The sequence below is a fragment of the Mya arenaria genome, chromosome 1, assembly GCF_026914265.1.
Source record: "Mya arenaria isolate MELC-2E11 chromosome 1, ASM2691426v1".
NCBI lineage: Eukaryota > Metazoa > Mollusca > Bivalvia > Myida > Myidae > Mya > Mya arenaria.
In genome coordinates this window covers 43,907,800-43,921,865 of record NC_069122.1, presented here as the reverse complement: position 1 = coordinate 43,921,865, position 14,066 = coordinate 43,907,800, and the positions used below count along the sequence as shown (strand labels likewise).

The window sequence follows — 14,066 nt, the reverse complement described above, 5'->3', positions numbered from 1 at the left end:
CATTCGCTCAATTTAAGAATGGGATAATTCCTCACAGATTCACATCGAATTAGTTCCCTAAGATACCGATCGCCTCGCCGTAAAGACCACATCAAAGCATTTTTTCGTATCTGGATCAATTTATAAAACATCTGACATAGCTAACCGAATTCTAATATAAATTAAACCGACTTATTTATTTCCGCAAATTAGTTTGCTCGTTTTCTTCAGTCAAAATACAAGCACTCAGTATGGATATATGTAGTGTGTCGTTAGCCGTTTATTTGTTTTCGTTTTATTTATGCGGGAGTCTTTCATTGAATATCGAAAATGCAGTATCGACAGGGTTTGAAGCAAAGATTGCAGCTTTAGTGGAAAAACTATCGGAAGAAGAGCATGAGATTCAGGAATGGAAACTGAAAATAGAAACACTAGAACAACATATGGTGGAAGTAAAACGGAATAAAGAAGAAGGTAGGACGTTATAGTTTTTTTTTTGCTTTCTTGTATCAATTGTACAGCATATCTTACAATCAGTTATGAAAGTGAGATCCTTTTGAAGCAAAACATGAAACGAAATCTTAGTAATTAACACAGAAGCCTCGGTTTGAAGAAAACAATACTTTGACAATGGCGAAAAAATGACACTAGAGCAATTATTTATTCTTACCTTAAGTAAAGTCGTTTTGCGACAAACCTGCGTTTAACTAGTTTTACCGGAATTAAAAGTAATTATATCGTATTTTTTATTTAAACTGTCATGGTTACAAAAAAGAGAACTGTTCCAAAGTGTGCTTGCTCTTTCTAGAAAATATTGCTTTTATTCTATTTATACGTGATGCGAACAATGACATATGAAGTGCATGTTCGTGCACTGATATTAAAGGGACTATACACAAGATTGGCACCAATTTTTTTTCTGTAACGAATCTCAGGACAATTATTTAATAAAATGTTTCACTATTAGATTTCATAATTGTTAAAAACATACCAAAATGTAAAAAAACAATCGGGTCGGAGACCGGGTTCGAACCGGTGTCGCCGAAATTGCGGTCCAGTATTGTATCCATTGTGCTACGAAGGCTTACCCTAAACGGTTGGAATATTTAAGCTATATACCTAACTTGGTAATATCACGTGATAACATCGACTAGCAAATCAAGCATAAGAAATGAATTCTACTAGGTGCGAAATAAATTAATTGTAAACTATGCGGTACTTTAGTTAGTAAGTTTCAATGCATTGTACACATCGATACCAAATTTATGTCAGTTTTCGACAATTCTCTTTTTTTATCGATTTTTATGATAATTTATTTAGATCAAGCGTTTAAGATATGTTCAAGGTACAATTGTGCGCACATATGTTGCTTGCGTATGTGAGGTGGAGCGTTCGTTGTTCATGTCTGCAATTAACAACAAAAACTACATTCTCGTTGACTATAAATCAACCGGTTAATGAGATAATGAAACGGAATTTTAATGCCCAGTGCGTTATACTGCTGTATGTTTGTGAAGCAATGGTTAAAGGGAGGCGGGCATATGGAGTGTGTATTAGAATTGATATAATGAACAGAAAATTACATTCAATCAGATACTTGCACACAAATTCAAGATTGGATAACGCGCACCTTCCAAAACTGTAAAAAAGAAAGCTACATCATTGTGTCGATCGTTTTAAAACAACACCACCATAAATTAATATGATTGTGTTCTATTGACCGCTCTCTCGTCAAGAATGTGTTTTTCATTCTACTACAACTTGGGTTAAGTGCTATGTAAAAAAATCCTTACTTGGAACCTGGTCCGTAGTGCAGTTATTTATGTATTTGTCCTACGAGATCCTTATCATAATGATTACCGTTTTAAAGGCCGATGCTAGGTGGCATTGGCGATGCTCTATATTTAGTTAATGGCAATGAACAGTATCTATCAAATCAAGACTTTTTTTATTTTGAAAGGAGTTAGTGCTTCCACGCGGAGGACCTCCCATCCAGGATTTACTTTTAGTAGTTAATGCTTTATGTTGTTTTTTTTATTTACCAATACATTTGAGGGAGGCGCACTGAACAGTTAACGGTAGAGCGAAATAGGCTATGGTTTTAAATCAGATTAATCTACCATTCGAATAACTTTTGCTTCACTTTTTCAGTTCTTAGCCGACGTAAGAGAGGGGTAGTTGATCATAGACTTGGACTTTTTGTTGGCAAGCCGGGCCCCCCAGGTAAAAACTACTGTTTTAGAGGAACCCAACTATCAAATACAATAATATCAATAAAACGTTTTTATATAGCTCACTGATTTCAATGTATCCTAAAGTCTACCATTATCATATGTGCATTAAGTTTCGTTAAGTATGATACACTCGGGGTCTTTCATCATCATATGCGCATTAAGTTTCATTAAATATTATGTACTCGCGGTATTCCATCATCCTACGTGCATTAAGTTTCGTTAAATATGATGTACTCACGGTATTTCATCATCATATGTGCATTAAGTTTCGCTAAATATGATGACTCGTGGTATTTCATCATCATATGTGCATTAAGATTCGCTATATATGATGTACTCGCGTCTTTCATCATCATATGTGCATTAAGGTTTCGCTAAATATGATGTACTCGCGGTATTTCATCATCCTATGTGCATTAAGTTTCGCTAAATATGATGTACTCGCGGTATTCCATCATCATATGTGCATTAAGATTTCGCTAAATACGATGTACTCGCGGTATTTCATCATACTATGTGCATTAAGTTTCGCCAAATATGATGTAATCGCGGTCTTTCATCATCATATGTGCATAAAGTTTCGCTAAATATGATGTACTCGCGGTATTCCATCATCATATGTGCATTAAGTTTCGTTAAATATGATGTACTCGCGGTCGTCCATCATCATATGTGCATTAAATTTCGTTAGATATGATGCACTCGCGGTGTTCCATCATCATTTGTGCATTTCGTTGAATATGATGTGCTCGCGATCTTCCATCGTCATAATGCGCATTAAATTTCGTTAAAAATGATGTACTCGTGGATTTTCATCATTATATGCGCATAAAGTTTCATTAAATTTGATGTACTCGCGGACTTTCATCATCATATGTGCATAAAGTTTCGCTAAATATGATGTACTCGCGGTCTTCCATCGTCATATGTGCATTAAATTTCGTTAAATAGTATGTGCTCGCGGACTTCAATCATCATATGTGCATTAAATTAAATTTAACCATCCTGCATCATCGATAGCTCTGACTATTTTGTGCTCGTCAGGTATCCCTGGACACCAAGGTACACCAGGCAGAATCGGGTCTAGAGGTCAGAAAGGTCACAAAGGCACCAGTGGAAACCCAGGCTTACGCGGCCCACCAGGCCCATACGGGCATCCTGGCTGGCCCGGACCACCAGGTATTGTAGCCGATTTGTTACTTTAAATCTTGAGTAAAGTTTTATGAATGTATGATACCACTACAACCTAAAACTGTATATAAATAGTTATATCAACTAAAAAGGTTCAACGAAGTTCTGGATGGCCAATTGTTCTTGTTCTTGACATGTCGATGCGGTTAAGTGTTCAAGTTATGTTTCCTTAGTATTCCTTGTATATGGAAACACTCAAAATAATAGCCTTTAAAGCAGACACAGGAACGATTATTATAGAAGTTATTCCTTTCCTCATTGTTTTTCTTTTATAATTGTGCAATCTTATTTCGTGTGTATTCATTACTTACAGGTTTTGTCGGCTTCCCGGGCGAGATAGGTGAGAAAGGTTTCCCTGGATACGACGGAATCCCTGGGATTATCGGTGACGTAGGCTGGGCTGGTGTAAATGGCAAACATGGTTTTAGAGGCCCTCCTGGGTATCTTGGTCATGTGGGTTTTATTGGTATGCCCGGGCCTCCAGGCATCAAAGGTGATGTGGGGATGACTGGAGACTGGGGGATGCCAGGTATGCTTAATTAAATTATGTTTGTAGTATACAGAATTTATTGTTACATCTAAACCGGATCAAAACCGACTGAAAGCAACCAAAAATGTCAAATGATTCAGGAGTACCTTATATAGATTTAAAATATGTAGCAAGTAACATACCCCACTACTTAAGTTTTGCCATTGGATATAATTAGTTACAATGACTAACTTTCTTATTTTTTTTAGTTCAAAATTTTACACTTCTGTGCTATATAGCAGCTGTTTATGATGACAACATATTTCAGTTATATACAATAGCTATAGCTTTTAACTGTACGTATTTGTTTAATCACACATCGGATGGGTGCCAATTGCATAACAATCTTGTAATGGCTTAGTAGGCTATCATAAATGTTATTTTGCGAAACACTGAGCTTGTTCAAATCTTAATCAAATCAAAATATTAAAATAAGTTTATCTCATTTGTATCATACGTATAGCTCTAGATAAATGTTGTATTGTTTACATTTATCTCGTGTCTATTTCTAAGGCATCCAGGGAATCGCCGGCGTTCCAGGTGACGTGGGATTTTATGGAGAAGCTGGTCCGATGGGTGAATCTGGCTTTCAAGGACCAGAAGGGGAAATGGGTCTTAAGGGGCCAAATGGTGAAAGAGGAGAACAAGGAGACATCGGACAATGGGGACATGTTGGAAGTCCAGGACCCATGTATGACCCATACGCCGCCATGTTTGGTGCTGCATCGGCTGCATTTGATTACGATCCTTTTAAAGATGTAAACTGCTCAGAGACGGATGATGGCCAATCAAATTGCTCCTTCGAAAGTGGACCACCAGCTGAAGCCATCGGGAAGTCAAGCAAGATGGCATTTCCGGTATACATGCACCCCCCACCCGGTGCGCAAGTAGTTACGGTAGCAGCCGGTCCTATGATTGGAAAGGCACCTTTTATATATGGACCACCATCATTGGGTACAAAAGTTCAAGGTCAAAGCCGTGTTGACATATCTGATGAAGATCTTGTACGAGATATGGGCTACGATTCTGAAGATGGAGATATTTTGACGGAGGAAGAGTATATTAAACTGTTGAAGAAAGAGGAGGGCGATATGATTGACGATCAATTTAACAATGGAACCATCACATCTACACCGGTAATGATTGAAGATCAATTCAACAACGAGACCACGACATCTGCACCTGAGATGTTTGAAGATCAATTCAACAACGAGACCACGACATCTGCACCTGAGATGTTTGAATATCAATTTAACAACGAGACCACGACATCTGCACCTGAGATGTTTGAATATCTATTTAACAACGAGACCACGACACCTGCACCTGAGATGTTTGAAGATCAATTAAACAACGGGACCACAACGATCGCACCCGATATGTACGAAGATAGTTCAGAGGAATATTCTGATGAACATTCCGAAGAGTGGTCAAAAAAGAGTTCAAAGAAGGATGTTCATGGTCACGTTTTTCGCTAACGTACTGTTCACTTATTTAGTGTGTGATATCAAGCATATTAAAACTAATGTTCTTTTATTTTTGTCAAAATACAACTAACCATATAACAAAAGATACAGTTGCATTCACGTGCATGTAGCTTTAATCTAACAAACATTCATATATTATATTATATTATATTATAAATAGTACGAGAAATAAACACATTCAATACACTTGCATGGTCATTTTACCTTTAAATACGGAATATTGAAATATTTAAGGAAAACAAAAGAAGTCAGAAACTACAGATTATAATAATTATTTGTATATTTCTATTTCTTTTACCTAAAGTTTATAAGGTATAAATGATTATAAACGTTTGTGAAAAAATAATCATCTTACATATCCAAACACTCATAAATGGTATTTTAACATAACTTTATTCAAACGTGACATATAATACTAATTTCATAAAACAACAAAGTCAGAAGAACACTCGTGATACATGATCATTCGATGTTTATTTAGCTTTGAAAAAAATACTCGGGCCAGTATTCATAAAGACTTTTGAGGCATTTTCTAACTTAAGTCATATAATGTTTTTAAGATTTTGTCAAAAATACGTTTATACATTTTTTAACATAAACAGTGAGTAGTATAAATAAAGTAAATGAATAAAGTAATTTATAAGCAAAAATGCAGACATATTATATGAAAAACGAGAAACTTAACTTAGAAAATGACATAAAATATAAAAAAAAACTTAAGAAGTTGTGTGAATACTGGCTCTGCATTACTGGAAGCTGCAAAAGCTGGTGTAGTTTGAACCGTTGTCTGGTCACATCATTTGATGAATATGGCGACATGCCGTTGCTTGGAACTACTCAACACTGGACCAAGTTCGAGAGGATAAAGCCAAGAATGAAAACATGTGAGTTAAATGATTGAATATTCAGTCAGATTAAATACTCTCGTATGTGTTACCGCCGTCGGTGTTGATCACGTTGGATTTCTTGCCCTAAAAACCAGAAGAAAAAGGTATCAATACTTACTAATAAGGAATTTTATAAAGAAACTCGAACACTATCTAAACTTATTGCACTATTCGGGGCTTAAAGTTAGGCAGATTCATTTAGGTATTGATCGGGGTTCTTTTGATGATATCTGTGTTCGGTGTGTGAATCTCTTCAAATGTATGCTATGCATTAAACAATTTGCCTCTGAACAGGGTAATCGTAAAATTTGGCAATGGATATGTCCCTATTGTTTCCATTGATATAAATCACACCGATGTTTCAAAAATTAAAACCAGTACTATTATATGAAGCCGAAATTGAACTAAATATCTTTGGCCTATGACAACCACTTGACACATCTTAATTAGTGTGTTCGTTTAGAGTTTTTTTTTTCTTCTAACGACAGTCGAGACGTGTGAACTTTCATTCCTTGAAAGGCCGCAATTTAGCCTAGTGATATTGATTGATTGTCGACAAAAGTTTGATACAGAGTTAATTCTGGTCAATACATAAGACATAAGGTCAAAACAGCAACTGTGTACTTTTAGATGTCACAGGTAATGACAATCGTGGTCAGAATGTTTGTCTCGACATTAAGTCGGACAAGTTCAAGACTGTGTCATTTTGGTAAACAGCGTTTTACTATGATAACTCTAATAAGACCCTATTAACGCATTTAAATTCTACATAACTATTGGTCTAGAAGTATCTCATAAAGTCACAATATAAAACACGAGAGTCCAAACTTAATCAAGTGGCCTGAACGTTTATCCTCTAGATAAATTGGTGCTGGGTAAGTTTAACCCAGAAACAGGGTCACTGTGCCGGGACAAACCATATACACTTAACGAATATTAGACATGATTCGTATGTTGGCAAGAAATAAATTAAAGTAGTTCAAAATATTTGTTGAAATGGTATCTGAAACGTGTTTGTTATTTAATAGACTCAGATTAAACCGAGCCTGGATAACACAGAATACTTATACAGCACCGTGCGAACTCCAGATGCCAATTTCTGTTTTAATCTAAACGAAAGTAAGACAAAACCAAACCCATAGGCAAGAACATATCTTCAAAACATTTTGATTTGACATATTGTTTCAATATGATAGAGAGTAAGCAGATTTACGTTTTAGCCGATCATAAAACAAAAGTGTTTGCATCACAAACGGTAAATGCACTCAAAAAAGTCTTACTTGAACCACGTTGTTTTCCTTGAAGGATTGTAACTTAACGTTCAAGCTATCCTAGCCTTGATCAAGTTGGTCATCTTCATACAAATTTCAAGCATAGTTATCATTTTTACTCATTGACATTTTATTTCAGGATCAAAAATATATTACTCCCTAATACATTGAGTTACACAACATACCAAAAACATACGTACCCTGAAAACATTTGGAATGGCGCACCAGAACTGGTGGTTAGGACACAGCCGCATACCAGATTCCTTATTAATCAGAGCCTGATACAGCCCACCGAAAATAAGGTATGCGCCAAGCAGACTGAACACTCTGTAACACGTTAACAGTTTGATATCAGAATATAATCTAAGCCCACTCGTTCTATTAAAATGCAAATTTGAACGTTGTTGACTATTGAAGTTTGCTACTATGCTTATTCCTGTAATCTTCACTGTGTTATCTTAAACTTATGTAGCAACTAACATTTACATTCAAAATGACAAACATGGCTTTACACTTGTAAAGCAACTGACAAATAAACACTTATAAATATTGCTGCGCTACAGGCGTTCACTCACTTACGGATAAATAAAGTAACAATTTTGCAACATTGCAATGAGGCAACCAATACCTACCAAGAAGCAATTACAAAAAGATGGCTTTTTATTAGACATTTTTTAAGAATTATATATTATTGTTGGAGCAAGTGTGCGGCTGAATACTCATGAACGAGTTTACCCCCCCCCCCGAGCTCTTGTTTTATTGCCCGTTCCAATGTCGTAGCCCCATCATTTGCTAAACAACATATTTCGATACATGTGTGGTATGTGTTTGGTGTTAAGTGGATGTTATGACTGCGCAGTTGAATACATTATCTCGTTCAGTATATGTTCGACTATGAGTTTTCAAATTTGGTCATCGTACCATTTTGGTTACTGGGCTTGTCCTTGTATTTGCTATTTATTTATTTACTTCATACTTTAGGCTTTTGGGCGGAGCTCTTGCATTGACTTACGGAATACTTCATATGGCTTGAAGTTATGGGACAACTAACACTGGCTAAACTATTTACAGTAACAAAGTTGAGTTCACACATATTGGGCTCCTAGCATTGAATGAGGGATTTCATTTTATTGACAGTTTACATTGATTTATTCAAAGATTAAAGTTTTAATACTATAAAGAAATTCATAATTTTACACAAATTGACAAAGCTAATATTTACTTACACAATGACAAAGATGACTCCACCATTTAGACCGGATGATGGTGTCTCCGCAGGAGTTATACTTGGAGCGTATGCGCATGACCACTGGCTTGCCAGTGTCATTTTCTGTAATAAATTTTAATCATAAACATTTTGAAAGAAAGCATAATAAACTTAAAGACATTCCGGTACAGCTGTTTGTTTTCTGATGGAATTTTTCAAGACAATGTAATTCAATATGCATCCTTCCCCTCACGCAATTATCATTCTTATTAAAAATATAACAACATTACAATGTGACCCAGTATGAGTAATATAAATATAAATAAAAGAACATCGACCTAACAGAGTTCGACATAGCGAGTTTCGATTGTATTAAGGATCACTGGTTTAACCGAACTGATTTAACTGTAGAAATGAAGACTACAGGAACAAGCACAATATTCAAACTACGATGAATGTCGAAAGGGACTCGATCATGGTTTGTTAAATGTATTTTACGGTTTTTTATTACAAAATAACGTGTGACAAATCATAAGGAGTGTTCAAACTAAAAAACTACTAGCGTCTGGAACCGTTCAACAAAGGTTGATGTATGATCAAATTATGTCATTGAAGTCCACAACTTTGAAATGCGTAACTAACTCGATGAAACTAAAGACTGTAGCGTGAATGGTTGATTGAGTCCATGTGGAGGATCGGTAAAAGAAAATAGTTGTTATCTGTTCAAGACTGCGCCGGCGTGGGTTCACTGCCCATTAAAACCGGGGGGGGGGGGTATACTTTAATGGTAAATAGACCTTTTAATATGACAAGGTCAAAGCCAAACATTCATTTGATAAATGGTAGAAACCGATAGTTCATTTGGTTTTACTGCAAAATATGAAATTCGGTAATTTAAGTCTTTGAGTGCTTGAATGTTATATTAGTCGATTATACATCAAAATTGGACTCTTCCATAATTTATGTTTGATGATGCGTTCGTCAAAATCGATGTACGGAAAATGTATGAGCAGAAAACATTAAAAATCTTCGAATGTCACTGGCCCGAACACTTACAAACACTGGCCTACGCCAAGTATATGCTAACTTTTACTACTGACACTATTTATGCAAATAAACTGTGGTGGATAAATAGACAGACTGAAATGAACTCTACGAAACTATATTTGGCGCATTCGTCAGAATCGATCGTAGTAAAATGAAGGCACGGAAAAATTAAAATATTCTCGATTCTGATTGGCTTTCAAAAAAATCTAAAGACCAAGTTAATGTGGAATTTGTTAAATGCCGAGGCAAGTTGTGTGAAGTTTGGCGCCCGCAAATCAATCTCCCAATGAATTTCTACGTTATTTCTTTGGCTGTTCAAAGGCGATAACCCATGTGATATTTGGCGCCTGTTGACTGGGTAATGTTTTAAGTGGCTTAGTGTGTTGATACTTTGAGCAATGCTGAAGCGTTTTGTCTTGTTTGTTTTGCCTTAAAAATTGTGCATAAACAACGACGTTTTTTTTTTAATTATACTTACATAGTCAATGGTGACGTTGTTGATGTCTTGTTCTCCATCAATTACAAAGAAGTCAAATACGGTGCTATCAAAACACTGAAGTATTATAGTCGTTGTGCTGCAATAAAAGACAGCAATCATCAACATTATTATCATCACCAGCGTCCTCATCGTCATATTCGTCGTCGTCGTCGTCGTTATCGTCATCATTATCAGGAAACAGATGAGATTATTAATGTACATTAACAACCGCTGCCTTTTTCAAATATATGTCATGTATTTATAATTGAATTCAAATATAATAATTACTATTAATGCAAATAGCTGTAAGTTTTACGTTACCGTTTGAAGTCACCTTGATCCGAAGTGTATGTCAAGGTCAGTGTTCCGTTTTCGTCAACGTTGAAATTGGCACTATCCTGTTTACCTAGATCGTACATTAACGGGTTGGGAAAGCCTGGGCGTATCATACACACCTGATGGAAAAAATGTGGAAGTTAAGTAATGTTCATATTGGTTGTGTTAAGATAAACTGTGTACCACAATGGTGTCTCTCATCTAACCACCTCTGTTATAGTACACATTTTTGAACATCCACATTTATTGTGTAGAACGAGTAATCAAAATAACGTAAATTAACTACGTAACCAGAATATCTAACTGAAAATGGGCAATTAATGAATGATTTGTTGTTTGTTTTGTTTTTAAGAGGAGAAATGTTGAAGACATCAACGGCAGCATTTCGAACAACATACGTTTTAAACATAAAATATCAAACAAAACATAGACATAATGCGAACGCATGTTTTTGCAAAATTATATGGTCTGCACGGGAGGATAACTTACGGACACAATGAGACCGCCTTTTCGGGAATTTGATTTCCCTTCAAGTTTTGCATCTATAATACTACCGATTCAAAGTCTTTAACTGCCCAATTGTTGGGGTTTAGATAACAGACTTGCAATAAGTCTACATCACGTGGGTGTGTCAGCCGCCACACGGTTAAGTAAAACGTTGATAGGTGTATTCGTAAAACATGCAGTTCTGTTCAAACCTTGGTACGCAGATATAAGATCATGTGTACAGTATAAAAGGAGCAAGTCTACATCACGTGGGTGTGTCAGCCGCCACACGGTTAAGTAAAACGTTGATAGGTGTATTCGTAAAACATGCAGTTCTGTTCAAACCTTGGTACGCAGATATAAGATCATGTGTACAGTATAGAAGGAGCATTTTATTAAACGAATATCATTCAACTAAAACAGTACCGCAACACCCTCACACTCGGTGTTATTTTTCGGTCCTATGTAGGAGAAAGGCACGCACGGGTTCCACGAGTATGTGTCCCCACTACCTGCATTGTCGGTCTTGTTGCTGAAACTAACAATGGATCTATTTGTTACCACTAGTTAAACACGATGTGGAGTTCTTGTTGCTGAAATTAAGAATGGATCTATTTGTTACCACTAGTTAAACACGATGTGGAGTTCTTGTTGCTGAAACTAACAATGGATCTATTTGTTACCACTAGTTAAACACGATGTGGAGTTCTTGTTGCTGAAATTAACAATCTATTATTTGTTGACATTAGTTAAAACACGTTATGAATTTCTTGTTGCTGAAACTAACAATGGATTAATTTGTTAAAACTAGTTTTTTAAAATGTTTTGAGGGTTTTTTGCTGCAATTAACGAAAGTAATTGTTGACATTAGTTATTTACTAGTTGTTTAAACACGTTAAGGAGTTTTTGTTGCTAAAACTAACAATGACTATATTTGTTAACACTTGTTATCTAAACACGTTGTGGGATTCTTGATGCTGAAACTAACAAAGGATTTAATTGTTGACATTTGTTATCTAAACACGATGTGGATTTCTTGTGGCTTAAACTAATATGGATTTATTTGACGACACTAGTTTTTTAAAAACGTTGTTAATTTCTAGTTGCTGATAATAAAAATAATTGATTCATTTATTGACATAGCTTGTTTAAACATTTTGTCAATTTCTTGTTGCTGAAACAAACAACGGATTCATTTGTCCTACCTAGTGACTTGACACACACTTAATCCAGACTGACTGCACCAGTTTACAGAAAGACATTTGTATTCAGAAACAAGTTTAACAAACAAAAAAAATTAAACCCCGACCCTCCTCTTTCTTAAGGAAAGAGAGAGAGGAGACGATACTTTATTTTTGGCAACTCGAATATAATGTTGCCAAAAAATGTTTAAGTTGATATTAAATGTGCTACTGCCCTTGCTTTTGGCCAATGAAGTATTTGAACCAAGACGCAATAGGTGGAGGTCATATGGTAAATGTTTTCGCATTATTAAAATAATGGGAATTCAACACTAACACTAACCCTAACTATCCCTTACCAACATCAAATTCCTAAAAGTTGGCCATGGTTAAACAAAACTTATTAGAAGGGATGCGTCCTACACTTTCTCTACTATTCTTACATACTTCTATTGAACATTAAAAGTACACTGCAAATGAATATTTCAAGTATGCCAGGTAAATGTTAAATTTCAATAATAATCTTCTTTAAGTTACAAATAAATAAAACCGTTTCTTACAAGTACTCTTAAAAATAACAAACTTTTAACGAAAATCTTACTTTGGCAGGCCATCTGTTCTTGCCAGTGATGTCAAATTGACTATCAATCCATCATCGTAGACACAGGAGCATGAATCTATCGTATGGCAGTTTCCTTGTTGAGCAGAAACTGTCTCAACTACCAAAAACAATCCAATAAAAAGTACCAACAGTTTCATTGTTAGTGTTATGTCCAGAAGTAATATACAAATCTAAATTATTGCGATCGTTTAATTGTTTTCAATAATCAACGGTTTGTATGTGTTAATAATTATATTCACCGGGAGTTAAACAAAATGGCTGAATTAGCCTAATCAGTGCACATGATTTATTAAGTTTGGGTACATGTTAACTGATAATTGAATATGTATGTACGTTATCACGTCCATGTATAATTTGATAAACTGATACGTATACACAAAACAGTGTTTATTTTGACTAAGTTAAAGCTTTATTTAGTTCATGAAGATCCATTAAAACATCGCATATTTTACATATATTATCGGAATGATTGAATAGATAGTTAGAAGCTAATATTACTATATCTTTTATTTTCTTATATGTGGCAATTAATATATAAATTATCAATTGTTTGAAATCGGTGACTTCAATCATACTTACGTAACTCATTTATGATAGCATTTTTTGTTTTGTTTTGTTTATCTTAAAATGAAAGAAGGGTCAGTTGCTTATTGAACAAAATTAAAGAAAACATTTCGACGGATTGCTGTTGCATTTGAATGCGATTAGGTGCCTAGGGATCGCTGGTGAACTGCGTATTGTTGTTGTTTTTGCATATTCGTTTTAATGATAAGCTTGACCTGGCCCCAATTTCTCGAAACTTTTATTTCAATTAACTAAATACATACTTTAATTTGATTTTTGTAATGAATAATGTGTTATTATTATTATCATAATATTCATTCTTATTTAAAGGGAATCGCTCATGATTTGCAAAATGCACTTGTGTATGACGACATAAAGTGTGGTAAATAATAAGGATTGTTAAAACTAAGATACCGGAACCCTTCAACAAATGTTGATATATAACGTTGTCTTTAAGCATAGTTAGTTAAGCTTTTCAACAAAAGGCTTAAAGGTTAAATTATCCCCCAGTGTTTATTAGAGTCCTCGTGGGCGAGCGGTTTTGTTGTCGGATTTATATTCTATATT

The 14,066-nt window shown here is 35.2% G+C and overlaps 2 protein-coding genes across 2 annotated transcripts; one reads left to right on the top strand and one right to left on the bottom strand.

Annotated features, from left to right (window-relative positions):
- The first annotated feature begins 227 nt into the window (after window positions 1-227).
- LOC128230462 (collagen alpha-1(I) chain-like) lies at window positions 228-5,580 on the top strand. Its single transcript, XM_052942775.1, has 5 exons — window positions 228-453; window positions 2,131-2,202; window positions 3,258-3,392; window positions 3,718-3,933; window positions 4,447-5,580. The coding sequence occupies exons 1-5, from the start codon at window positions 231-233 to the stop codon at window positions 5,409-5,411; spliced, it is 1,611 nt and encodes a 536-aa protein (XP_052798735.1). The 5' UTR covers window positions 228-230; the 3' UTR covers window positions 5,412-5,580.
- A 687-nt stretch (window positions 5,581-6,267) lies between these two features.
- On the bottom strand, window positions 6,268-13,198 carry LOC128230318 (uncharacterized). The gene is made up of 7 exons (XM_052942533.1): window positions 12,915-13,198; window positions 11,559-11,670; window positions 10,632-10,765; window positions 10,311-10,407; window positions 8,805-8,908; window positions 7,779-7,905; window positions 6,268-6,391 (listed from the first exon to the last, which is right to left on the bottom strand). Exons 1-7 carry the CDS (start codon window positions 13,070-13,072, stop codon window positions 6,335-6,337), a joined length of 789 nt encoding a protein of 262 aa, XP_052798493.1. The 5' UTR covers window positions 13,073-13,198; the 3' UTR covers window positions 6,268-6,334.
- Window positions 13,199-14,066: the final 868 nt, after the last annotated feature.